The 26,328-nt window shown below is 51.6% G+C and overlaps 1 protein-coding gene across 1 annotated transcript; it reads left to right on the plus strand.

The window, feature by feature from the left end:
- Positions 1-1,235: 1,235 nt before the first annotated feature.
- Positions 1,236-22,528, plus strand: ASB13 (ankyrin repeat and SOCS box containing 13). Its single transcript, XM_086715043.1, has 6 exons — positions 1,236-1,386; positions 9,076-9,263; positions 10,281-10,431; positions 12,501-12,635; positions 18,432-18,623; positions 20,299-22,528. Exons 1-6 carry the CDS (start codon positions 1,344-1,346, stop codon positions 20,424-20,426), a joined length of 837 nt encoding a protein of 278 aa, XP_086571169.1. The 5' UTR covers positions 1,236-1,343; the 3' UTR covers positions 20,427-22,528.
- The last annotated feature ends 3,800 nt before the right edge of the window (positions 22,529-26,328 follow it).

A 26,328-nucleotide genomic window follows, 5' to 3' on the forward strand; every position in this document is an offset into this window, starting at 1 on the left:
ACACAAAGATAGATAAGTTACTGTTTAATAATATTTTAAAGAAATGTATTTTAACTTGGAGGAAAATTAACTTAGATTCTAACCGCCGCAAAAAAATCCAGACTTAAATACTTACCAGCAGAACAGAACAAAAATAACATACCTGCTCTGGCCCTTGCTAGGGAAGTACATTCTGAATATGAAGAGGGAACACTCTCAGAGTATGTGTGTCTGAATATATAAACACTTAAAGCTCTTCTGTAATACTGAAATCAAGCAACAGAAGAAGGAAAAATTTCCAAAATAAGCTGAGGAAATATCTGCTAACATTTAACAAATAAGTACTAGGTACGTATACAAACAAAAAAAATGGTTTATAAATATATATGGCTTACACAAATATACAGTCTATACTAAGACCTAGAAGAGACTTTGCCAAGGAAGAAAAATCAAAGAAAATACAAACATACAAACAAGGCATTGTCATAGGAAAAAACATAACATCCCGCAGCAAACAGATTTTTTAAACGTACAGTTAATACAGAATGCCAGAAACTGGCAAGAAAAATGCAAAAGCCTAATTATGGTACGCAAAGGGGTGCAAAGCCACACTAATAGGCTTGAGATGTCACTTGCAAGGCTGGGGCTGTGACTCCCCAGCAGCTCTGGTCAGACCGACAAGGTTCAGCCTCCACTCAGTGCGTGCCTGTGGTCTGGACCGGAGGAACATTCGAGTCGTCCAAGCGAGAGATCAGACCTTCCGCACTCCAGTAGTCCTCCTGTATTTCCGCATCAGGTAATTTCTGGTATTTTTACTTTCCAGCCCAAGCTAACTTCTACAGGTAGGCTCAATACAGGTCAGACCTGGTGAGAAATCTCGTGACCAGGCCGCAAGGAACTTGGACAAAGGTAAACCTGCCGCATCACGCAACTGCCTTTGGTAAAAGCAAAGCAAAGCACAAGGGCTCATTCAGTTGTCCGCCTGGACTTATTAGGAAACCGGCTCTTTCCCGCCGCGAGGCTCGGAAAGGCGCGCCTGCTGAGTTCTCCCGAACCTAAGCGATTCAGGTGACAGACACGGGGAGCGTCCCCGCTCCGGCAGGAAGCCCGACTCGGCGTCACAAGGGCTGAGCGGCCCTGGGGCGCCGCGGAGGCTGCAGCCGAAGCCGGGCCGGGAGCACCAGCGGGGCGCGCACGGACTACCCGGCGCCAGGCCGCGGCGGAACTACAACTCCCGTGGTCCCTCGGGAGGACGCCGCGCCCCGTAGGCCCGCCCAGCCAGCGGAGCCCCGCCCAGGTCGCGGGCACCCGAGCCGCCGGGGTATGCGGGCGGGCGCGCGGCGGCGAGCGGGCGGGCGTGCGGCATGGAGCCCCGCGCGGCGGACGGCTGCTACCTGGGCGACGTGGGTACGTGCGGGTGCGGGCGGCATGGGTGCTGGGGGCGCGGGGACCGCGGGGCTGTTCCCGGCCGGACAGGTGCGTCGGAGGACGCCGGCAGGGGCGTTTCGGTGGGCCCAGGTTGGAGCGCCGCCGTGTCCTTACGGGGAGCGAGGTCGGTAACCCCAAGCATCTCAGGCGCTCTCTGCGTCCGGCGTCTTGGCCCCGGTCAGCGTTGTGACGCGCCAGTCGCGGGACTTCCCAACCGCAGACCCATCGGCGCACCTTGGGGAAGGCGCAGGGAGGGGTGGGCACGGTCATCCCCAAGTTCAGAGCACCCAGAGTTGCCTCTGCGGGACCGCTCCTAGGGCAGCCCCGCAGAGCCCCGTGTGGGAGCCGGAACATCTTCCAGGGACCCTGTGGGAAGGTCGTGTCGCACTGTCATTAGCATCCTACAGGTCTATCCGGCTGTGACCGAAGGCGTGTGCCCCAGAAGGAAGATAATGCCCTTGTGACAGGTCACCCCATGTTTAAAAAAAAAAAAGCCATCTCGGTTCTTCCTACCATTCAGGCTACGGGAGAATAAAATGGATCCGAGGGCAAAGGGACATTCTGTGGGGAAGGAGACTTCCCTACGAAGTAAATACTACAGCAGATGAAGTGACCTGAGAAAGCACTTAGAAAGCCTGGAAGCAAAAAACCAAAACCAACCAACCAAACAAAAGTAAAGTACTTTCACACTGGTAAAAACAGTGCCGATAAAAGTGAGACATCTTAAGGGTAAATTTGGCGTAAGGGGACTTGAAGTCACAGCAAGGCAGATATTTGAATGGATCCTGGAAAATAGCCACCTTGAACATGATCAAAGACATTTAGTAAACATCTGGTTTTACTTGGCATTCCACCGCAGGCAGGTGCAAGACTTTGACCCCTCCAGTGCATCTGTGTTTGGTTCAGTTAAAATAAGCAAAGAATGGCTAACCACGGCCACGTGGACACGTTTTCATGTTTTTGTTCAGGGAGAATCTTCAAGAGCGCAGCCTTCACTTTTCTGAGCATGGTTTAAGGAATCTTTAAGAGAAAAGCTTGCTCAACCAATGGATTTTACAGCTTCTGGGGTTCATGGATATTTTTGACTGTCATTGTTTATTTCCTCTAAAAATAGGTTCCTGACATTTTCATTCTCAGCATTAAGGGATAAGCTGAATGTATTGAATCCAGAACACCGCTATCCCAGCAGAAGCAATGGCCCACTGTAGGGACGATAACCCATTTTAACTTTCTGATCTGAAATTGTAGATGTGTGGTATGTATACTTCAAAGCACGTAGATTTTTCCTTTTTTTTTTTTTTTTATAGAACGCCTCACAGAGGTAAAGATTATACTTATTAAGGCCATATTGTAAAGCTCTGCAGAGAATTTAGGGCAAGCCACCTCCTAAGTGAATCCTATATTTATAACTTAGCCAATGTAATACAGGTTGTTAGGGACCCAAGAGCAAGCATCCTTTTGCGAAGTGGAAAAAGTGATCCTATGTTCAGGATCTATACTCAAGAGCTGTATTCGAGAGGCTGGCAGACAATGATAAAAGGGTACGTTAAGGATTTGAGGTTCTAAGCAAGGTGAGCTGGATTTTTTCTGTCATCCTTAGCCGTGAACTCTAAACACAGCTCGCTGCCATCTGGGGGGATCGCTGCCATCTGGTCAGCTGGAGAGAGAAAGGAGAGACGGTTTCTGGGACCACGATAAGAGCCTGGTGCTGCTTAGGTTATGTGCCAGTGCTGGTCACAAGCCCAGAGGCAGCTGCAATACACTTATCATTGATAATTTGGAGGTACGGTGGAGTTCACACAGCTAGAAAGAGGCAAGGCTGAGGTTTAAACCCAGGCGGGGCTTTCCTGGGTTGCTGGTTTTATGCTAAAAGGCTCACACCCTTCACATCAAGCACATTCATCTATAATCGGTTTGTAGGGCTACTTGGACTGCTGGGCTGGGTGGATAAGCCGCGTCCTGCTGTGGGTTTCTCAGGGGACATGGAAAGCTTTTACTGCCTACCTCCCGTCTCCACTTGTTACTATATGGCCTTTCCCACCGTGAGACATGTGTCTGCCTGTGGGGTCCACGATCAGAAGCACAGCTTGGTCTGCATCCGCGTGCCTGGGAACCTACACAGGCACACCTTGGAAATATTTTGGGTTCAGTTCCAGACCACCACAGTAAGTGGATGTTGCAATAGAATCACATGAATTTTGGGGGGTTCCCAGTGCATATAAAAGTTATGTTTACACTGGCCTGTCGAGTATGCGATCCTCTGAAAACAAACCTTAACTGTAAAAGTGCTTTCGTGCGAAGAATGCTGTCATCTGATCGTCTTGCTGGTGAAGGGTCCTGCCTCGATGGTGATGGCTGCTGATTTAGCAGGGTGGTGAAAGTTGGGGTGGCTGTGGCAGTTTCTTAAGATAACAACGAACTTGGCCGCGTTGCTGGACTCTTGCCTTCACAAACTTTTTCTGGAGCATGTGATGCTGTTTGATAGCACTTTATCCCCAGAAGTTCTTTCAAAATTGGAGTCAGTCTTCTCAAACCTTGCTGCTGCCGTGTCAGCGGAGTTTATGTTATATTCTAAATCCTTTGCTGTCATTTCAACAGTCTTTACCAGGAGTAGATTCCATCTCAAGAAACCACTTTCTTTGCTCCTCCGTGAGAAGCAACTTCTTTTCCGTTCAAGTTTTGTCAGGAGATTACAGCTATTATTCCACTTTACGGCCCCACTTCTGATTCTGGTCTGCTCTCTCTTTCCATCTCATCTGCAGTGACTCCCTCCACTGAGGTCATGAGCCCCTCAAAGTCATCCACGAGGGCTGGAACCAACGTCTCCCAACTCCTGTTATCCTGTGAATGTTGATATTTTGGCCTCTTCCCATGAATTATGAAAGTTCTTAATGGCATCTGGAGTGGTGAATCCTTTCCAGAAGGTTTTCAGTTTTCTTTGCCCAGATCCATCAGAGGAATCACTATGGTAGCTATAGCCTTATGGAATGTATTTCTTAAATAATAAGACTTGAAAGCTGAAATGACTCCTTGATCCATGGGCTGCAGAATGACGTCGTGTTAGCAGGTATGGAACCATGAATCTCGTTCATCTCCATTGGAGCTCTTGGGTGACCAGGCACATTATTAATGAATATTTTGGAAGGAATCTTTTTCCAAGGAGTAAGTCTCAACAGTGGGCCTAAAGTAGTCAGTAAACCATGTTGCAAACATATGTGCTGTCACCTGGGCTTTGTCGTTCCATTTATAGAGCCCAGGTAGCCTAATTCTTAAGGGCCTTGGGATTTTTGAAATGGTCAGCGAGCACTGGCTTCAATTGAAAGTCACCAGCTTCATTAACCCCAGCAAGAGAGTCAGGCTGACTTCTCTCTAGCTATGAGAGTCCTAGATGGCATCTTCTTCCAATAGAAGGCTGTTTCATCTCCACCGATCATCTGTTTGGCATAGCCACCTTCGTTAATTTTCTTAGCTACATCTTCTGGATAGCCTGCTGCAGCTTTGACATCAGCACTTGCTGCATCATCCTGTGCCTCCATGTTTTAGAGTTGTCCTCTTTCCTCAGACCTCACAAACCAACCTCTGCCAGCCTCCAGTTTTTCTTATACAGCTTCCTCACCTTTCAGCCTCCATGGAATTGAGGAGAGGTGGGGCCTCGCCCTAGGTTAGGCTCTGGCTTAAGGGAATGTTGTGGCTGCTTTGATCTTCTGTCCAGACCATCTGAACTTTCTCCAGATCAGCTGTAAGTCGGTTTCATTTTCTTATCATCCACGTGTTCGCTGGAGTAGCACTTTTAATTTTCTTCAAGAAAATTTAGCATTCACACCTTGGCTGTTGGGGTCAAGAAGCCTAGCTTTCAGCCCGTCTTTGCCTCCGACATGCCTCCCGTACCGAACTTAATCATTTCTAGCTTTTGATTTAAAGTGAGGGATGTAGGACTCTTCCCTTCACTTGAAGACCCAGAGGCCATCGTAGGGTTATTAATTGGTCGTAATTTCAGTGTGGTGGTCTTAGGGAATAGGGAGGCTGGGGAAAAGAGCTGGTTGGTGGAGAAGTTGGAACACAATGTTTGTCGATTAAGTTCACCATCTTACGTGGGCACGGTTCATGGCATCCTGAAACATCACCATACTAACAAAGATTATTAGTCACAGATCACCATGACAGATGTAGTGAAGTCTGAAATATTGCAAGAATTAGCAAAGCATGACAGACACAAAGTGAGCAAACACTGCTGGAAAAATTGCAACACAGGATTGCCACAAGCCTTCGATTCGGAAAAAAAACACAATTATCCGCAAAGTGCAAGAAATGGAAGGTGCACTGGCTTTCCTCAGCTGCATTTCCCTTTTTTGCTATATGATTGAGGGCCTCACCCTGCCCTCCTCTTTTGAAGGTTGCAACTCCTTGTCCTACCTGTGGGGTTTTGCTTCTTCCAGTGTGACTCTGGAATGATAGCCACTTTTCACTAACCCCCAAGACAGGTGTGCCCATGCCTGGTAGTCACTGCTAAACAAACATACTGGGGGTCCCCTTCTTGAAGTGGTAAATAGAAAGTTCCACAAGCTTGGCTTTTATATTTTGTGAGAATCAAATCTTTCTGAGTTTCAGCTCTCCTTTTGCTCCATCCTCCACCCTCCGCCACTCATACGATCAAGTCCCCATTTCATGGGGTCACAGGCTCTTTGGCTAGCGGACAAGACAGGTAGGCACGATGGGGGAGGAGGGGTATTATAAATAGATCGCATTTACTGAGCACTTTGTGCCAGTCCCCACAGTAGGTGCTTTCACTCACTATAATCTACTGAATTTTCATAACCCACCAATGAATAAACTATTATCATCATCCCCATGTACAGGTGAAGAGACAGTCAAGGGAAGCTATGTCCCACAGAAGCTCATAAGTGGCTGAGCCAAGTTTCAGATGTAGCAGAGCTTAGTCCCCGTGCTGTCCTTGCCACAGGCTGGTGGGGACAGGGAGGCAGGCTGACGGGACACAGACGAGATGCTAACCCAGGGTGCGTAGGGGCAGAGGTGGGGCAAGTCCTCCTGGAAGAAATAAGCACTGGATTGCAGCGTGGAGAGGTACAAGCAGAACTCATCCAGGGTGAGTGGGAAAAGGTGGGAGTGAGGTGAGATGGGGGGAGAAAAGGGCCTTCATTCAGAGGGAGAGGTATTGTCTAAAGCAGTGGTTCTCAAAGTGTAGTCCCCAGACCACAGCGTCAACATCAGCATCATGTGGGAACTTATTAGAGACGCAGATTCTCAGGCACCAAGACCTGCTGACTCTGGGGTGGGGCTCAGCAGTCCATTCTCATAGCCCCCAGGTGACACTGTTGGATGCTCAGGTGTGAGGGCCACTGGTTAAAGGGATCAGGAGGTCAGAACACTTTTTGTATAGCCAAAGGGAGTGATGGGGAGGGGTGAGCCAGTGTAGGAGAGAGAATTTTACTCCATTTTGGGATCAGAGCAGTGCCTTGATCAGTTACAGGTTTGTTGAATGTATACATTGCGGTTGGAATGAATGTAAAAATAGTTTTAGTTTGAGATGAATAAAAATGCGGATAATCTACCAAACTCATGAGAGGAGAGTCTCAGTAGCACTTGAAGGACTTTTATAGCCGTAAACATTTATATTAAGAGGAAACAGCTCAAATCAATATCCTTCCACCTTAAGACACCGGAAATAGAAAACTAGAGCTGAAGGAGGTAGAAGGGAAAAAATAAAGATTAGACAGGACATCCGTGAAATAGGGAATAGAAAAAACAACACAGAAAGCCAACAAAACCAAAAGTTCTCTGGAAAGAGCAATGAAATCGACAAACCTCAAGGAAAAAGATGCAGATCACGAAGATCAAGGAGGAAAGGGATGACGTTACTCTGGCCTTTCTAGAAAGGAGGACCACAGAGGGACAGTGTGAACGGTGGCGTGTCAGTCTGCCAGGGCTGCTGTGACAAAATGCCACTGGGTGGCCTACACAGTGCACGTTCATTTTCTCACAGCTCTGGAGGTTGGAAGTCCAAGATCAGGGGCTCAGCCAGGCTGGTTTTTGCTGAGGCCCCTCCACCCCTTGGCTTACAGATGGCCACTTTCTAACTGTGTCCTCACATGGCCCTTCCTCTGTTCAGCCCATCCCAGGTGTCTGTGTCCTAATCTCCCCTCATGAAGACTCCACTTAGATGGGTTTAGGGCAGGCTCTAATGACCTCACCTTGACTTCATTACTTCTGAAACCGTGCAGACTCCAAGCACAGTCACATTCAGAGGTATATAGGGTTCAGGCTTTGCTTACGAATTTTGGGGACAAAATTCAGTCCATAACCAATTGTAGGCCAACAGATTAGAGGATGTACGCGAAGTGGAGAAATTCCAATAAAGACACAAACTACCAAAATTGGCAAAAAATAGACACCAAAACTGACTCAAAAAAAATAGAAACTCTGAATAGACCTGTAGCAAATGAAGATGTGGAATTAGGAATTAAAGCTTATAGCAAAGGAAAGCCCAGACCCAGAGATCTTCCCAGATGAACTTGACCCAACATTTAAAGATTCGATACCAGTGCTTTCCAATTTTTGGAAGAGACAATAATTTCCTGACTCATTCTATGGAGCCGGAAAAACCAGATAAAAACATCAATCATAAGACAACTGACTTACGAGTGTAGATATAAGAATCCCGAGAACACTAGCAAACCAAACATGCTATGGCATCATGACCAAGGGGGTTTATGCCAGAAATACATAGTTGGCTTAACATCTGAGAGTCTGTTAATGTACTAACCACTTCCACAATTAAGGAACGCCGGCAGGAGCACTGCATTAGATGCAGAAAAAGCATTGAACAAAAATCCAACGCCATCTGGTGATTAGAAACAACAACAACAACTAGAAAGGGAGGTGAATGTCCTCCACCTGATAAAGGCCACCTGTGAAAAAGTCACAGCTAAGCTCATCCCTGACGTGAAAGTCGACGAATAAGACCGGGACGTGCTCTTACCGCTTCTGTTCAGCATCGAGCTGGAAGTCCGAGCCAGGGCAGTGAGGCCGGAAAGAGAAGAGGCATCCAGATTGGAAAGGAGGTGGTGAAACTACTGCTGTTAGCAGGTGACACGATTTTACATGTACAAAGTCCTGAGGAACCTGTTAAAGTGGATTAAAGGTGGTCCCCACTTTCAAGGCACTCCTGGGCAAGGATGGGGTGGAGAGGGCGTCAAGCTGTAGATGAGGGTGTGCGCGCGAGTGTCGTGGAAGAAGGGGGGACTTCAAACTGGTGCAGGTATGGCAAGTGACAGGAGACTCTAACGGGAGATTCTCCCGTCCCGGCGCTCCAGTCTGCAGAGGGGGGGATCCCAGGCGGAGAGGCAGGTGTGGAAGGGCGGTGGGCACGGAGCAGCTACAGGTGGCACCAGAGAGGGGTCGGTGGGGGGGGAGGGCTCAAAGAGGTGAGCAGGGCCCAGGTCGCCACCCCCGACAGGCCGTGCCAACGAGTATGACCTCCACGCTCCGGCAGTGGGGATGACCCGAGCATTTTGAGGAGCGTTTCGGCCAACTCCGTGATCCTGCATCGGGTGCTGGGTTTCATGAAGCGTCCTTGCGACACTGCCATGGTCTCCTGACCTGGGTACACATGTCCCCGGGTCTCAGCACTGGGTCTGCCTTCCTTTCCAGGTTTCTGGGTGGAGCGCACCCCTGTGCACGAGGCTGCCCAGCGTGGCGAGACCCTGCAGCTGCAGCAGCTGATTGAGAGCGGGGCCTGTGTCAACCAGGTCACCGTGGACTCCATCACGCCCCTGCACGCGGCCAGCCTGCAGGGCCAGGCGCAGTGTGTTCAGCTGCTGCTGGCCGCCGGGGCCCAGGTGAGGGGCCCTTTGGGACAGACCCCCGGGGACGGGAATGGATGGAGCGCGTATGGAGGGAGGGGAAATACTAAGAGGCTCGGGATTTGAGTTGCAAATGCACAGAAAGTAGAGAAACCACGGGGGAGGGGAAGGAAGCCTCCAGCGTGGGGTGTAGTGGAGGCCAGCAGAGGAGCCGGCTCTGGGGCAGCAGTGGTTCACGGCTGGGCTGCCGGGAGGGCACGGGTGGCCAAAGAGCCGGTGGTTCTAGTTTCTCGCGAGGGAGACGTCTGTGAGGGCTGGAGGCTGTGGCCAAAGAGCCACTGCCTGGGTCCAAGAGCAGGATTCTAAGCACAAGATTGGGATCTGCTTCCCTGCGCACCTGCTCCTGCTTGCGGGCTGGCTTGAGCCTCCAGCCGTCGCCGCGGGCAGAGTCGCTGGGCGGAGGGCAGCGGCAGCAGCAGCAGCAGCAGCAGCAGCGGGCCAGGAGCCCGGAGCATGGGCTGCAGCCTCCGGGCCGAACGCACCCAGGAGCTTGGCTGTGAGGGCGCTCCCACAGGAAGCGGACCGAGCTGTCGCGCGTACCCACGCAGCAGCTGAAGTCTGAGCACAGCCCGCCAGCCTGGGGGTCGGCTTTCCCCTCCGGGTCATTTCCCGGCTAGAGGGGGCACGATAAGCAGCTCCGGGCAGCCCTAAGCCGGAATTAAAACGCCCTTTTTACATCCTGCCTTCGTCACCTTGCAGTCTTGGGGGGGGGGGGGCCTAGGGGACGGGTAGGAGGTGGCAGGAGTGAGGCCGAGTTGACCCTGTCCCAAGAGAAGAGCCCGGAAAAGGGCCCCTCCCGCACTTGGTGGGCTCAGAGGCGCTGCCAGCCCATCTCCCTTGGTCCTTGAACGCCCTTGCCTGCGACAGCACCTTGGCACACGCTGCAAAACTGCTACTAAGGGACTCTGCAGAGATGGATGTGTGTCAGGATGAGGAAGCGAGTCGTGTGGGCTTCCCCCTCCACCCTGACGCTCGTTTCTTCCTCCCCGCCAGGTGGACGCCCGCAACATCGACGGCAGCACGCCCCTCTGCGATGCCTGTGCCTCCGGCAGCGTCGAGTGTGTGAAGCTCTTGCTCTCCTACGGGGCCAAGGTCAACCCCCCCCTGTACACGGCGTCCCCGTTGCACGAGGCCTGCATGAGCGGTGAGTCCGCACCAGCAAAGCGAGCATTGTAGCTGAAGCCGTCAGCCGGCCGAGAACCCCCCCCCCCCCCCCCCCCCGCCCCGCATTCTGTTTCTGGAGCTCGGGTCCCCAGCCGTGGAAATCCTCAGCTTTTCCTCCTGCAGACCCTTCCCCGCCAGGAGCAGGGGCCATGGTTTCTAGGGTAGGATTCTAATTCTTAGCTGGGTCTCTAGTGCCTTCCAGATACTAACGCTGGAAATCAGCCTACCCTGTGATGGCTCACTTGGTCTTCACCGTCTTCTGCCCTGTGGACCCCTGTTATATTTCGAGGAGACCCAGCACGGGCCGAGGACAGGGCGCTCATCCTGGGGGCTCGGGGAACAGGTGGGACTTCAGCCGCCCTGCAAGAAGGAGTAGGTTTCAGAGGAAGAGGAAGGCCACTCCAAGCGACAGAAAGTGACTTGTCTAGGCTCATTGGACCGGAAGCTCCCAGGAGAGGGGTGACAGAGAAGACGAAATTTAGGGCGAGACCGGCAGGTGGGAAATCTTTAAATGACACACTAAGGAGTTTCGATTCTACTCTTCTGAGCAAAGTTTGCAAACTTGCGGCCAATATTTTGATTGGCCGACACAGTGCCGGCCAGTGTTATGTTCGGGTGTGGGTGCGTGTCCTTTCGTGGCTCCACTCAGAGCCATCATTCTCTGCTGAGATGCCACTTGCACTCAAGTCAAGAGCAGTTCCAAGGGCACTTTATGAAACCCAGGACCCTGCGTAGGATCACAGAGTTGGTCCCAACGCTCCTCAAAATCCTTGGGTCATCCTCACTGCTGGACGGGCCTACCAGTCATACTCGTTGGCCTGTCGGGGGTGGTGACCTGGGACCTGCTCACCTCTTTGAGCCGTCCCCCACCACCAACCCCTCTCCGGTGCCACCTGTAGCTGCTCCGTGCCCACCGCCCTTCCACACCTGCCTCTCTGCCTGGGATCCCCACCTCTGCAGACTGGAGCGCTGGGACAGGAGAATCTCCTGTTAGAGGTTACGTGCTCCACCTGGTCCGTAGAGTCCTCTCAATGCTCTGGGCTGATAAGGGTCTGGAATTTTCTCTGGTCATTACTTTCTGTCTTTCCTGGTAGAGGGGGATGGGGAGACCATTATAAATTTCTGTCCCGCTATTAGGCAGATGGGGAGGGGGGCAGAGAGCTTTTCTTATATCTGCCATATAATTGCTTTAAGCTCAAAATAATCCTTATGCTAAAGAAGCAGATTTTGGGGGTGGCGTAGCTGCTGCTCTCCCATAGAGGAGCGATGGGGCTGGGGTATCCTGACGTGGAGAGAGGAGTTGGAGCCCAGACAGGGTGGATTCATTTAGAAACCTTTAGGGGAAGAGTCAGCAGGATTTAGTACGGGGGAGAGGACTACGCAGTGGTCCAGACATCCCCAAGAGAGTGGCCAGCAGAGGGCTGTAGGGAAGAGGCTGGATTTCAGGGCCACAGGTGGAAAACTTGGCCGCTGCTGACGATGAAGCACGAATAAGTGAGGAGAGAGGATGGAGCCTGGGACAGAATGAACCTCCACCCAAACCCAGTTAAAGATGCCGGGAAAGAGGCAGAAAAACACCTGCCAGGGAGAAGGCTGGGGGAGCTCCGAGGTCAGGAAGCTTCGGGAAGCTCCTCCAGGGGGCTCGGACTTGGGCTGCCGGCAGCTTCAGCTTATCACCTCCAGGCCTGGTGCTCCCGACGCCGCTTAGGAGACCCCGGAGGTGGGGAGCACCTTCCTGCTGAGGAGCCGGGCCTGGCTGCTCAGAGGTGCTGTTCCCAAACCTACTGCTCTCCCACGAGAGGCTCACCCGTGCCCTCTGTCCCTCGTGCTGCCAGGCCGGGGGAACCGTGCACGCCCAGAAAGCACAACGTTCTGGCTCCGCAAGGCAACTCGGGGTTGTGACCCGCTTTCAGTTGGGGTGCGGTTCTGGTTCCCCGTTCTCCCCCAGCAGCCAGGCGTGGGGCTTACCTGTTCAGCTGTGCTTCTCTCAGGCTTATTTCAGATGTGTATGCTCATTAACGGTCCCCATCCTTTTCCGCTTGCTTTAAGGAAGTTCCGAATGCGTGAGGCTTCTTATTGACGTGGGGGCCAATCTGGAAGCACACGACTGCCACTTCGGGACCCCTCTTCACGTCGCCTGTGCCCGGGAGCATCTGGACTGCGTCAAAGTGCTGCTTAACGCAGGTGTGCTGGCGCCTGCTGCCGCTGGCGTGTCGGTATTTATGCGGCGCAGGCGTGGTGGGCTTACACCCGTGGTGCTCGGTGTGGGGTGTTGCATTTATAGGCGTGCTCCTCAGTGCAGGTGTGCTGTGTTTACTCCTGCTCTTCAGGGCAGGTGTGCAAGTCCATTGGCTTTTATGGCTGGTCTCCTCAGGGCAGGTGTGTCCTGTTTCTGCCTGCCCTGCTTGGTGCAGGGGTGTTGGTGATCGTATCCGCCCTGCTCGGCACAGGTGTTCTGTTTACCTGCACCGTGCGCTGGCCGAGCACTGGGCGGTGGACTCAGACCAGGTTGGAAGTTGGCTCTCCCTCTTGCCAGCCGAGACCGTGGGCCTCAGTTTCTGTATCTATACAACTGGAAAAGGAAACCTTATTTTGGAGGGTTGTCAGAAGGATTTGTGATCACGTTTCTGCAGGGCCTGATGCTGAGTGAATGCTAATCGTTATTTTTGGTGGCCTCGGGACCATCCCCAAGACCTGCCTAATTCGATCGCCATCTAAATTTTTTTTAATGTTTATTTATTATTGAGTGAGATAGAGTGTGAGTGGGGGAGGGGCAGAGAGAGAGTGGGAGACACAGAATCCGAAGCAGGCTCCAGGCTCCGAGCTGTCAGCACAGGGCTCGAACCCACGGACTGTGAGATCATGACCTGAGCCGAGGTCGGACGCTCAACCAACTAAGCCATCCAGGCGCCCCGGGTGCCTTCTAAATCAGAAAGAGACGGGGATTCGAGGGAAATGGAGCTGGCAGCATGTGGAATCCAGATCCTTGTCGGGTGTTCAAAAAAAAGATAGGGAGGCTCCCAGGATGAAAAATAAAAAACAAGATGGAAAACAACCCAGTCAAGTGGAGGTTGGCTTCGGGACCTGTCTACCACAGGAGTCTGCAAATGTAGCCAAACTGGGTATTGGGAAGGAGTTTTTATTATGAACCCAACTTAAATATTTTGTTGGAAAATTTTAGCTCAGCCACGCTGGGTGCAACTTAGGATAAAAAAACAAAACTGGTCAGGAATAGAAAGCTTACCAGTTCTCTCCGGAGGATGGTCGTTTGAGCTTAGGTTGTATGTACTTTTCTATTTGTGGGTCTTGCTCACTTTAATGTGCACTTTTAAGTCTTGAGCAAAAAGGATTCATTTTGTATAAGGTTTGCCATTGGGGTCGTTTTTATTTATATATTAAAAAAATTTTTTTAATGTTTATTTATTTTTGAGAGAGAGAAAGAAAGAGAGGGTGAGCAGGGGAGGGGCAGAGAGAGAGGGAGACAGAATCTGAAACAGGCTCCAGGCTCTGAGCTGTCAGTACGGAGCCTGACGCGGGGCTCGAACTCATGAACTGTGAGATCATGACCTGAGCCAAAGTCGGCTGCTTAACCGACTGAGCCCCCCAGGTGCCCCACGTTTTTACTTTTTGTATAGTGAAAGAATGTCTAGATGAGAAGCAGCCCTAGATCTTCCGGCCGATTCACTCAGCTTTTCTATCAGCCTAGGGTACCTGCCGGGCATTATTGCCGAACTTTTGAAATAGTTTTCTGATCCATAGCCATCTGCAGAGCGCGTGGTACCTGTGTGCTCAGTACATCTCAGCGCCCGTCCTTTTTTCCTTCCTCTCCTTGTGGCTCTAGGGGGAAGGATAAGACTAGGGGTTGGAACCCCAACATCCTTTCTGCACAAAGCCCTAACTTAATGGAAATGGTTCCTCATGTGTAAGCAATGGAAAACCCACTGTAGGGGCTGCGGGGACCAGAAGGAGGCAGCTTTCGAGGCCAGTTTGTCCTGAGGGTCAGCAAGATCATCGAGCCCTCACTTTCCCTGAAATTTGGAGGTCTCCTGTCCAAAGTGTTCACTTGATCCTATGCCCGGGGCCCCTAACGGGGTTAAAATGGCTGCATCAGGGTCGGGCTGAAATCCAAATACTTTTGCTCAGGAGGCTTCTGGAGGCTTCTGGTAGCTTTGTGAGAAGAGTGAAAAACCACTTGCCCAGATGCCTGCCCAACCCTTCCCTCTTGTGTCCAAGAGGAACCTGCGCCCAAACCGAATCCAGGCCCTTCTTCCAGACTCAGCCGAATTCTGATTGGGTGGGGCCCAGATTATTTGAACCAATTACTGGGGCCAGGGAGAGGGATTAGCCAATCAGGACCCACGCCCAAGGCTGGAGCCTAGGTCATCCCACCCCCACCCTGATAGCACGCCGCCGCCACTGCAGGCTGTCAGCGCGGCGGGGCTGGCTGGTCAGAGTGGGAGGGCGGCTGTGGGGTTCACGCCGGTCTCAAGCAGGGGTTCCCCGGATGCGACAGTGGTGGCCGCCACCACCAGGCCGTCAGCTCTGGGTTTGACTGCAGCTCTCCTGTGACAGCTCCTCCTCCCTAGATCAAATGGATTCTTTTCAAAGAAAACGTTTTCAGCTACAGGAAACCTCAAGCATACAGAAAAAGTAGGGAGGGCAGCACATGGGTTCCTCTTAAAGTAGCCATTCTTCACGTTGGTGGTGGGGGGGGGGTGGGCAGGCCCCTTGGAAAGCCCAGTGGAAGCGGCATCTCTGGAAAGCAGGTGCCCCCCGACCCACGGGGTGGGCACCGGATGGCCCAGCTGCAGGTTGGTTGTGCAGAGGAGGGGGAGGGTGAAGGTGCAGCGTGGGGAAGTAATAGCGACGCTTAACAGCTGCCACAGCATTTAGCTCCGCAGGAAGTGGTCAGAAGGAGTGATGGGTGTCACAGGGCCAGGTACTGAGCTGCTTGGCTTTAATGTCCCTGAACCGGCTCCCTCCCCCTCTTTCCCTCTCCCTGTCTCCTCCAACCCCCTCTCTCCTCCTCCCCCTCCTCTCCCACCCTCTCCCCCTTTCTCCCCTTCCTCTCTTTCCCTCTCTTTCTCCCCCTCCCATCCCTCTTCTCCCCTCCCCCTCCCTCCTCCTGTCCTCTTCCCCTCTCCCTCCCTCCTCCTCCCCCCTACCCCATCCCTCTTTCTCCCTTTCCCCCTGCCCCCCTCCCTCCCTCTCTTTCTCAGTTCAAGGCACATTATCATCATCAGTTCCCACGAAGCCACCTTCTTCCCCTTCCCTCTTTCCTCTACCCTGCCCCCCAGCCCCCATTCTAACATGTATGTGTATGTGCTTCATCTGTGTTTTTGTAAGACACTCGTTACGGGTTGGGGCATGTATTTTTAATCGACCTAAGTGGTGCTGTGTTACAGAGTTTGCCTTTTTGCTGTTTTTTGTCCTGCTCTGTAGTCTCAAGCCCCCCCACCCCCATGTACTCTGTTTGCCCAGGGGTGTGGCTCCCCAGCTGCAGAGCATGCCGGACCCCTCCTAGTCTCCCGTCCAAGGGAGCCCAGCGCACGGTGTAAAAAGGTCCTGTTGTGTACCTTGGTACGCCACCTGGTGGAAAGAGTCACCTTCTGAGGCGAGGCCTGGAATCGTGAGAAGCCCTAGTAAGCGGGATGGAAGGGAGGTGTGAGTTGTACAGCCACCCCTAGCCATAGTGTTCTCCTTGACCTTGAGAGGAGCTTGACCGCCTGGGCCCCCTTCTCTCTTGCTATAAGTAGAGACAGTCTCTTTCCTCCCCACTTGGCAAGATTATTGTGACAATTAATGACCTGCGAGACAGCTACCTGCACTTCAGATCGTTAGACTTTACAGTTTATTTTTCGTTGCAAGTTTGCGTCTAGCGTCCAGACCTGCCTTTGCTTTATGACCGCGGAACTATGCGAGGCTGTATTCTACCGGGCAGGTGTTGGAAGAGCGCCCTCAGGTGGTGGAGCGGGTGCACGGTGCGGGGATGTTTTTGAACGGATTGCTCTTTAGTACTATTTTTACCATGCATAGCTGTTGAATTAAATAGCTAGGTAATGTAGTCTTCTAACTGAGGGATTTTTTTTTTTTCCCGGACCTGACTTGGGAGTTTGGGCTGTGGGCATTGGAGAGCATTACTTGTATTGTCTCATTGCGGTGCTTGCTGTGTTCTTAGGGTCACGCGATGACCTCTGTGTATGTACACGGTTTTTATGTCTACCAGGGGATTAAAACTATTTTAAGTCAGAAATCCGAATTACCCACTATTTTCAGTGGGACAGGAAATCTAATAGCCTTACACCCCTTATTTCCTGTTTTCGGCCTCTAAATTTATCATTACATGGAGACAGGCTGGTGATATGATTTCTTTAAACCCCACTTTGCTGATATTTTGTGACTGTGACTTGAATCTATTTTGGGGGGATAGCTTCAGTGATGCTGGACTCTTTGCTTGGCTTCTTTAAAATTCTTTTCTTCTGGCCACCTGGGTGGCTCAGTTGGTTAAGCGTCTGACTTTGGCTCAGGCCATGATCTCCATTTGTGAGTTTGAGCCTCACATTGGGCTCTGTGCTGACAGTTGGGAGGCTGGAGCCTGTTTCGGATCCTCTGTCCTACTTTCTCTGTGTTCCTGCTCATGCTGTCCCCAGAATAAATAAATATTTAATAAAATAAAATAAAATAAAATAAAATGCTTTTCTCCTACCCCCCTTTCTCTTATAACCTCCTTATCCATTAGGTGCAGACTTCAAAGAAGTTGGTGTTTTCTTAAAAAAAAATTCCAAGGCTGTAGGAGATCCCCTTGCATAGAATTGGTGGTGGCCGTGCCCTAAGAATGACGCCTTACACAAATCATAGTTTTAGCAAAATCTTTACTTTTTAAAGCATCTAAAACTACTGGAATTAGCCACTACTTGTTCACCTCTTTCTGGGTGTCTACTATTGTCCCCAAAACAGATGGATTCACAAGTGAGACACCTCATCTCTTACCTGAACTGGTGGACAATGTTTGGGGAACATTACCTGTTTTCCCTTTGAGCTTCTCTTTTGTGAAAGATGTTTATGTTTAAGGACTCTTCATCCATTCATGCAGCACACGTTGTTAGCGCCCCTGCCCTGCACCCGCCGTGCGCGTGTGGGAACCATCAGAGAGCCTCAGGACCAGTGGGGACGGACTACATAGGGTCTTAGAACTGCTTCTGACTCACAGGGGAGTTTTCGGTTTTATTTTTCTTCTTTTTGCTTCTGTTTCCAATTATATTACTTTCTTACCGCGATCTGTGTTTAGCTCTCTTGCCATAAGAAAAAACGTCAATTACCGCATTTGGATCTTGAAAATGATTTTGAGTGGGGCGCCTGGGTGGCTCAGTCAGTTAAGTGTCCAACTCTGGACTTTGGCTCAGTCATGAGCTCACGGTTCGTGGGATGGAGTCCCTGAGTCTGGCTCTGCACTAACGGCATGGAGCCTGCTTGGGATTCTCTTTTACTCTCTCTCTGCCCTCCCCTCCATGTGCATGCACTCTCACTCAAAATTCTTTTTTAGTGTTTATTCATTTTTGAGAGAGAGAGAGCAATCACAATCGGGAGAGGAGCAGAGAGAGAGAGAGAGAGGGAGACCCAGAATCTGAAGCACGCTCCAGGCTCTGAGCTGTCAGCACAGAGCCCGATGCAGGGCTCGAACCCATGAACCAGGAGATCATGGCCTGAGCTGGAGTCAGATGTTCAATCAACTGAGCCCCCTGGGCACACCTCTCTCTGAAAATAAATAATAAACAAATATTAAGAAAAAGAAGACAGGTGGAAGGCTCCATGGTCTTGTAGACAAAAAGATTTTGAAAAGGCTGTGGCAGAGCCTGTCTGGATTTTCTCTCCTGTGGGATCGCTTCTGTGCACTGTGCTGAACAAGAAGGTACCGGTCGGGGTTTCTCCTGGCTGCGCGTACCCTCCTCGGTGATACCGTTCCTCGCTTTGGACCCACAGGGGCCAATGTGAACGCAGCGAAGCTTCACGAGACAGCCCTGCATCACGCAGCCAAGGTGAAGAACGTCGACCTCATTGAGATGCTCGTCGAGTTCGGAGGCAACATCTACGCGCGAGACAACCGGGGCAAGAAGCCGTCTGACTACACGTGGAGTAGCAGCGCACCCGCCAAGCGCCTCGAGTTCTACGAAAGTGAGTAGAACTCACTTTCCTGTTGTTGTTGTTTGAGTGGTGCTTGCTTGTTTGGAATTGCACGGGTCCGCTGTGCAGGAAACTTTGTCCCAGATGGTCTGTCCAGCCCTGTACAAGGCAGTCAGCTGTCCCGATCCCTGTGAGCAGCCCTCGCTCGCCCTTCAGGGGACAAGGGACAAGTGATCGGGGAAAAAGGACAAGACTTCTCTGGGTACAGATTTTTAAATGAGTTCACACCGCCTTACAACCACATGAGGCTTTCAAACACCTCTTGCTTACGGGGCGGAGGGGGGTGTGGTGAATGATTTATTCAAATTTTTGTCGGCCCCACCCAACCAAACTCCAAAAGAATTTAGAGGCAAATACCATCCACATCTGTCAAATGTTTCCTGGAAGACAGTTTTCCTGCATCCAAATAATCTGGAGATAAAGGAACATGGGAAAATGAATTTCTCCAGGACTTGTTTTTTTCTCTCTCAAAGAACTTATTTCATGAATCTGCAGAAGTTGAGAATATTGTGTTTGGCTTATTTATATTTTTATCAAGCAGATATTTGCATCAAACATGGGGGTTTTTTAAATATTTTTTTTAAGTTTATTTATTTTGAGAGAGAGCGAGCGGAGGGGAGGGGCAGAGTGAGGGGGAAAGAGAGAGAATCCCACGTAGGCTCCACTGCTCAGCGTGGAACCCAGTGTGGGGCTTGATCTCATGACCGTGAGATCATGACCTGAGCCGAAATCAAGAGTCAGACACTTAATGGGCTGAGCCATCCAGGCACCCCTCTACTTGGTTGTAAAGAATCGAATTGTTCTAGGGGCACCTGGGTGGCTCAGTCCATTAAGCGGACTTCAGCTCAGGTCATGATCTCACAGTCCGTGGGCTCGAGCCCCGCATCAGGCTCTGGGCTGACAGATCAGAGCCTGGAGCCTGCTTCTTATTCTGTCCCCCTCTCTCCCTGCCCCTCCCCTGCTTGCACACACATTCTCTCTCTTTCAAAAATAAACATGAAAAAGATTTTTAAAAAATTAAAAAAAAAAAAGAATCAAATCGTTCCAAAAGGCAGTTGTGAGGCCAGACTCTGCACATGTTCTGGCACCTCAGCTCCAGGGGCCTCCAGGTACTTTCCATCTTTGGCCCTGGTGTGCTGGCCTCCTAGCGGCAGGCGTTGTCTCTGGTCCTGAAGGCCGGACCCTCAGCACTGGGATGTGCATGCGCAGACGGTGTCAGCCGGAGCAGTTTTGTGACGCGTGCCACTTCTCGTCGGGCGCCTTGGCCCTGCCGCACACGGTGCTGAGAGCCTGGACCCACAGGAGCCGGCGGCCAGGCCCCTGCCCAGCGCTAGCCCTCGCCCTGGCCCTCAATTGTCCGCAAGTTTGAGAAACGAGCCTACTAGCCTTAGATTAGTCCTTGGCTGACAAATCTGTGTGTCAACTTACGACTTTATAGAAAAGAGGAAAAACCTCCCCAGAATCCCACAAAATGAAACCCCAGCGCACATCACCCGTATCCCATTTCCTGATCTTCCTTCCTAGGTCCCGTCCGTCCGTCCTGGTAGCCATCCAGGGAAAGCATGCAGGGCTGGCCTATTTCCGGTTCCGCCTCGGTATTTGCTAAGTTGAAGGATGTTATGCTATTTCCTTAGGCTGACCTCATGTGCTTCCTGTTCCCTTTCAGAAACCCCTCTGTCCCTGGCACAGCTCTGCAGGGTGAGCTTGCGGAAGGCCACTGGCGTCCGAGGACTGGAGAAAATCAGCAAGTTGAACATCCCTCCCCGGCTCATCGATTACCTTTCCTACAACTGAGCTGCAGGCGCGCGAGGCAGGAGCCGGCTGGGGGCCCCCTGGCCTCTCCGAGCCCAGCGCTGGGTCACTCGGCCCTGCCTCGTCTGCGGCCGTTCCACTGCTGTAGATAGAGCAATGCTCCCGGGGGCCGTGCCGGCTGGCCTGCTTTGTCTTCTCTGCAGACTCCTGGACAGTGTTGCCAAGGCACTGAGAAGGCCCTGCCTGGTCCCGGCCGTCCGGCGCTCTCAGGAAGGGCTCTGCAGGGAGCGCAGGGGAGGGCCGGGCGGAGCCGGGCACCAGGGTGGCCCTGGGCATCCGGAGGGAGGAGCCTGAGCTACGGAGGTCATGGTCGGGTGCCGACCCTGTGGCCTGGGACAGCTGCTTTGGCGATGTCCTGCCGCTCGGATGCTCTTTTCTGGAGCTGCGGTTGGCACTTTCCAGGGCCCACCTGTGCCCGGGTGCACCCGTCACTCAGGGGGCTCTACACGGATCTTGGTCGGGGAAGGGCTCGGGCCGTTTATTCCCCACAACCAGCACAGTGCTTCTTGGGACCTTTTCAGGCCCCAACTCTGAAAAAGCTTATGTGGGGATAAGACGCTTGCAGAGCGTATATAGGCTGTGGCGCTTGGGTGCTGTCAGTGGATCTCTACGACAGGCGACGTGTTCCAGGAGTTGTTCCTGGCACGGAGCGCCGTTAGCCGACTTTAGGGATGAGGTGTCCTCTGTTCCTGCTGTTGCCGACTGAAACCTTCTCCTACCCTGAATTTTGCTCACTCCTTTGAAGCTCTGAAGTCGGCAGAAGAGGTCGCCAGCGCCCAGCGGGTATTCACAACCACCGATTCGTGCATTTTGCAGCCACTTACGGGACATCTGTTACGTTTCAGGAGTTGTCGGAGTGCTTTGAACCGGTGGGAATCAGGCTCCCTGTCCAGGGCAGTGAAGGAATCTATTCCTGTAGTGCTAGAAACAACGAATTCCACACTGTAGGCAGGAGGTGAACTCATTGATATTCGGATTGCATTTGTCTAAGATTGTCTCCTAATTGAAAAACCGAAACCGGGGAGTTAAACTAGAGGACAGTTGTACAATTAGCTCAGGTGTATCTAGTTTCTGAGGGAACGGGGAAGGCACCCTCCTATGAGTCATGCCGGAAGCCGGCGTCCCCAGAAACGGCAATGTCGCCAGGTGCTTCCAGGAAGCCCTGCCGAACAGAAGGAGCCTGGATTGCTGGGCTGCATGACCGACCGGCGGGGTCTCTTCACGGTTCCTCGGTGGGGCCCACATCTGGGGAGAGTTTCACCGCTGCCGCAGGTATTTTCTGTCTGGGCTGTTTGAGCTGAGAATGAGCCACTCCCGTTCCGTTAGAGTCTGAGATCCGAGTTGGGGGTAAATCCGTGTTTTTGCATGTGCCAGTAACGACAGCGACAAACAAAGCACCGGGATCTGCCCGGGAATCTCTGGAACAGAAGCTTGCCCCTAGCAGTGAACGCCCACGACACTTCCTCACGCGGCACACTGAGTGCAGGATCAGACCCCCACACCCACTGCTCAATAAAAATCGTTTGAGTCCATCCTTACGTTCCCGTGGCCCTTGTGTCGGGAGCAGAAACGCGGGACGGGCTTCGCCCTGTCGAGAGGGGCTGCTGTCCTCTTCTCATGTTTTAGAAGGTCATGTGATGGGGCCCTGCCGCCCCCCAGATTCATTCCCTCCTGCCTCTCCTTGTCTCCTCGTGCTGATGTACCGCCCTCAGGTGGGGACACGCTGCCCCGGGGGATCAGATGACTAAGATTTTAGGGCCTCCTGTCCCTCCCCCACTCCCCCGCCCCCCGGCTTTATTGAGATGTAATCGACATGGAACCCACCCGAACCCTTAGTAGGGCTGTGACCGTAGATGCATCTCTGCCCCTCGGAGCCCCGGCCTCCCCCACTGCAGCGGAAGGAGGGAGGTTGACTTCGATCATTAGAAGGACATCGGTGACCAACTCCTCAATCTTACACATTTGAAAGTGGGTCCCCGACACCCTCCTATGTTCTTGTGAAGCTGAAAAATAAGGTGATTAAAAGATGCCTTGAAAAGTATAAAGTGCTCCCCAAACATAAAAGTTACATGTTTGTGTCGGTACTGTGGTTTTGTTGATGTCTGTAGACTTTACAGCCGTGTAAATGATTCTCTTCTGACCCTGGGATGGTCCTGGCTTATTTCAAGATAGTCCTGACTTAGGATGGCCCGGACTTATTTCATAGATCAGAAAGAGCGCTCAGTTTACATCGTATTTATATATATATATTTTAAGAGTATTTATTTTGAGAGATGCGGAGACAGCACAAGTGGGAGAGGGGCAGAGAAAGTGAGAGAGAATCCCAAGTAGGTTCTCGCTGCCAGCACAGAGCCCAACATGGGGCTCAAACTCACAAAGCCATGAGATCATGACCTGAGCCAAAACCAAGAGTCAGACTTAACTGACTGAGGCACCCAGGTGCCCCACTCAGTTTACATTTTAAAACTCGATGTGTCGCTGACAGATTTGGAGAGACATTTGCAGCACAGATAACAAATGACGTAATCAAAATAAATAAAGACCTAGAAATCATTAAGAAAAGGATTCATAACCCAACAGATGAAGGAAAACCGGCCAAGACTCTGGACAAGAAATTTATGAAAGAGAAACCTCGAATGTCCCCTGAAGGGAAAAGGTGGTTAGTAATGATCAAGGAAATGCAGATTAGTAAATATTTAATTCAACAAAAGGATATCAATATATAGCATCTTCCTGATTAAAGTTAAAAGGTCTGATAGTTTATGTGGATGGGGCATAAGGGGGACACAGCTAATGGGGTGTCAGTTGAAGTGTGTATTTTGAAGGGTAGTAGATGATACTGAGCCCCATTAGAAGTGCATACCACACGTGCTCAGTATTTCTCTTTTCATAAACGTACGTTAAACTCAGGCATATCTTGCAGAGACGTGTATGAGGACGTTTAGCACAGCAGTGTTGGTAACAGTTGGAGAGTATATTCTTATAATGCCTATGTTCTGTTAAGGTGAAGACGAATTAGAGTTACATGTTTTCACTAATAGACTAATCTAAATGCTAATAGATTTAAGACTTAGAATGGGAGATGGAAAAAAAAGTTGTGCACCTTATTTATGTGCAGTATGGATCCATTCATATCCTGAGTATCTAAGGATACCTGTGTGTATAGTCAATGCACACCATCACGGAGCCAATGTCATGCTGGGGTCTCCTCCAGGCAAGGAAGGGACGTGTGACTTGGGAACAGGCACAAAGGGAGTGTCATCTCTCTGTGACATTTAATTTCTTAAAGTTATAAGCAAACACAGAATTCTATTTGTTCAGGTTGGGCAGCAAACAGGTAACATGGGTGTATTCTCTATGTGTTTTGGTGTTTTGTGTTTTTTCATAATAACAATGTAAGGCCCAGAGGAGGAACAAATGGCAAAAATGTCTTTTAAGAAAAGAGGAAGAGATCCCTGCCACTGTTATAAAGTGGACTCTGTTTAGGAATACTTTTCAGCTTGGGCCACGCACCTGGGTGGCTCAGTCGGTTGAGCGTCCGACTTCGGCTCAGGTCATGATCTCTCAGTCTGTGAAGTCGAGCCCTGCGTCAAGCCCTGTGCTGATGACTCAGAGCCTGGAGCCTGCTTCCGATTCTGTGTCTCCCTCGCTCTCTGCCTCTCTCCAGCTCATGCTCTCTGTCTCTCGCTCTCAAAAAATAAACATAGAAAAAAAATTAAAAAAAAAATACTTTGCAGCTTCGTACCGGCTACGAGGTCCTATTTTGGTCGGGAGACCTTACGTTTCACAACAGTTGCTGACACTCGCTCACGGCCCGTATTTTTGGGCAGGGAAACAGGTTGTAGCTACTTTCTTAGGTAAACTAGACTCCGAAAGCCCTGAGCGTGCCGTGTGGCTCCCGGGGCCTGCCCGCCTCTCGTCTGAGGTTTTAGCCCTTAGGTGATTGTGAACCTTCTAGATGTGGCTCTGGGCAACGCTCCCAGCCACAAATCCTCCTCTTTGGAGAGATGGGAGCCTGAGGACCTGGTTCACTAGGAAGACCCATCTTCGGGCTCCGGGGCGCTGCGGGCCCCCCCACAGGTTGAAGCGAGGGGAGGTGCACCGTCCTGCCCCTCTCTGGGCCCCCTCCTGTCACGACGGAAGGACGAGGCGTCTCCTCCTTTCCTCCTTCCCGCGCTGATGTTCGCACTCACTGAAATGCTGCACGTGGCATCCCGTCCTTACTTCGGGATGAGTCTGCGCAAAGCTTTGAAGTTGTTGGGGACAAAAAGAATGCCTTTCGTAGCACGTCCCCTTTCCCTCCTGGGTTGCTTGGCCGTGCTTTCTGTCCGGGGGCAGCAAGCCACCCTTACTTTCAAGCCGCCGCGCTCCGTTATTCATGAACGTGGGCCTGACGCGGGCCCTGCACACAAGGCCCCCTGTGTGCTCACGTCATGAGTTGCTGTCCCACAGCCGTCAGGAGGGCCAGCAGGCTGGCGGCTGTCCCGGCCTCAGGGCTGCTCTGTAGCCTTTATTCTTCTCCCTGTAATGGCCCAGAAAACACCTCCAGCCCTGGGGCTTTGCTTTCTCTCTTTCCTCCGTGTGGGCACCTCATGGCATTGACAGCCGAGCCCCATTATGTTGGTGTGAAAGTCCTGTGATCTCCGGCAGTTTGAATGAAACTGTGTCTTAAGCGGGTCCAATCTAAACAAGGCGCCTCCTATAAGCCTAATGTCTCAAAACCATAAATCAAGGGAGAGAAGATTCATGAGAGGTCTCCCCCACCCCACCGCCCAAACACACACTTACTTCTTTATATGAAATTTTCCTTTCCAGCAGCTGGTCTGCAGGTGTGTGGTTCTGGGGACCCAGACGTCAGAGTGGAGAGAGAAGTTGAAGCTGAACCCGGAGCCAGGTTGTGCGATTACTTCGGCTTCCTGCTCTCTGCGTGATCGATGCAGAAAACCCCATTGCTTCCTGTTGTTAATGCAAATCCTGAGACTCATTCTGCTGTGTTAGAGACAGAGTGCCAGATGGGACAGGAGGCAGGAACGTTGACTCAAACCTCAGTTCACTTTCCTCGTGCAGCCAGCCAGCCCGCCCGCCCGCGAGCCTACCCTCCCTCTAGCCACCCATCCAGCCCTCCCTCCCTCCCTCCCTCCCTCCATGCACTCAGTTTCCCCTCCTGCCCTCTCTCCACCCATCCATCCAGCCAGCCATCCCTCCTCCCTCCCTCCGTACATTTATCCTTTGTTCCTTTCTTTTTATTTACTTTAAACCAGTTGTTTCATTTCAGGTTCTCTGCTGGTCACTAAGGATTAAAAAAAAAAAAAAATCCAGGGGCGCCTGGGTGGCGCAGTCGGTTAAGCATCCGACTTCAGCCAGGTCACGATCTCGCGGTCTGTGAGTTCGAGCCCCGCGTCGGGCTCTGGGCTGATGGCTCAGAGCCTGGAGCCTGTTTCCGATTCTGTGTCTCCCTCTCTCTCTGCCCCTCCCCCGTTCATGCTCTGTCTCTCTCTGTCCCAAAAATAAATAAATTTAAAAAAAGTTGGGAAAAAAAAATCCATAAAAACGAAGCTTGGCCCTGAAGGATTTCAGGGACCATTTCTCGGGGAGGAGACACGGGAGCAAGTGCTGTGTCCAGAAACGTGGTGGTTGGGGCCTGAGCCTCACACAGGACGAAGAGCTAACTCTGCTCTCGGCAGAGCAGGGAAGCGGGATGCCCGGGATTCAGCTCCCGGGTCTTGGGTCAATCAGTGCAACTACGTTCATTTTTATATTCACGGTGCTGTGTAGTTTACAAAGCCTTATAAAATGGCCATTTACTGGCTGTACGTTTCTGTGGTAGATGACTCATTGTTAGGTTTTTTTCTTTTGGTGGCGGTGAGTGGGGGATGGAAGTCAG

Source organism: Puma concolor, chromosome B4, assembly GCF_028749965.1.
Source record: "Puma concolor isolate L17-30 chromosome B4, mPumCon1.1.hap2, whole genome shotgun sequence".
Classification (NCBI taxonomy): Eukaryota; Metazoa; Chordata; class Mammalia; order Carnivora; family Felidae; genus Puma; species Puma concolor.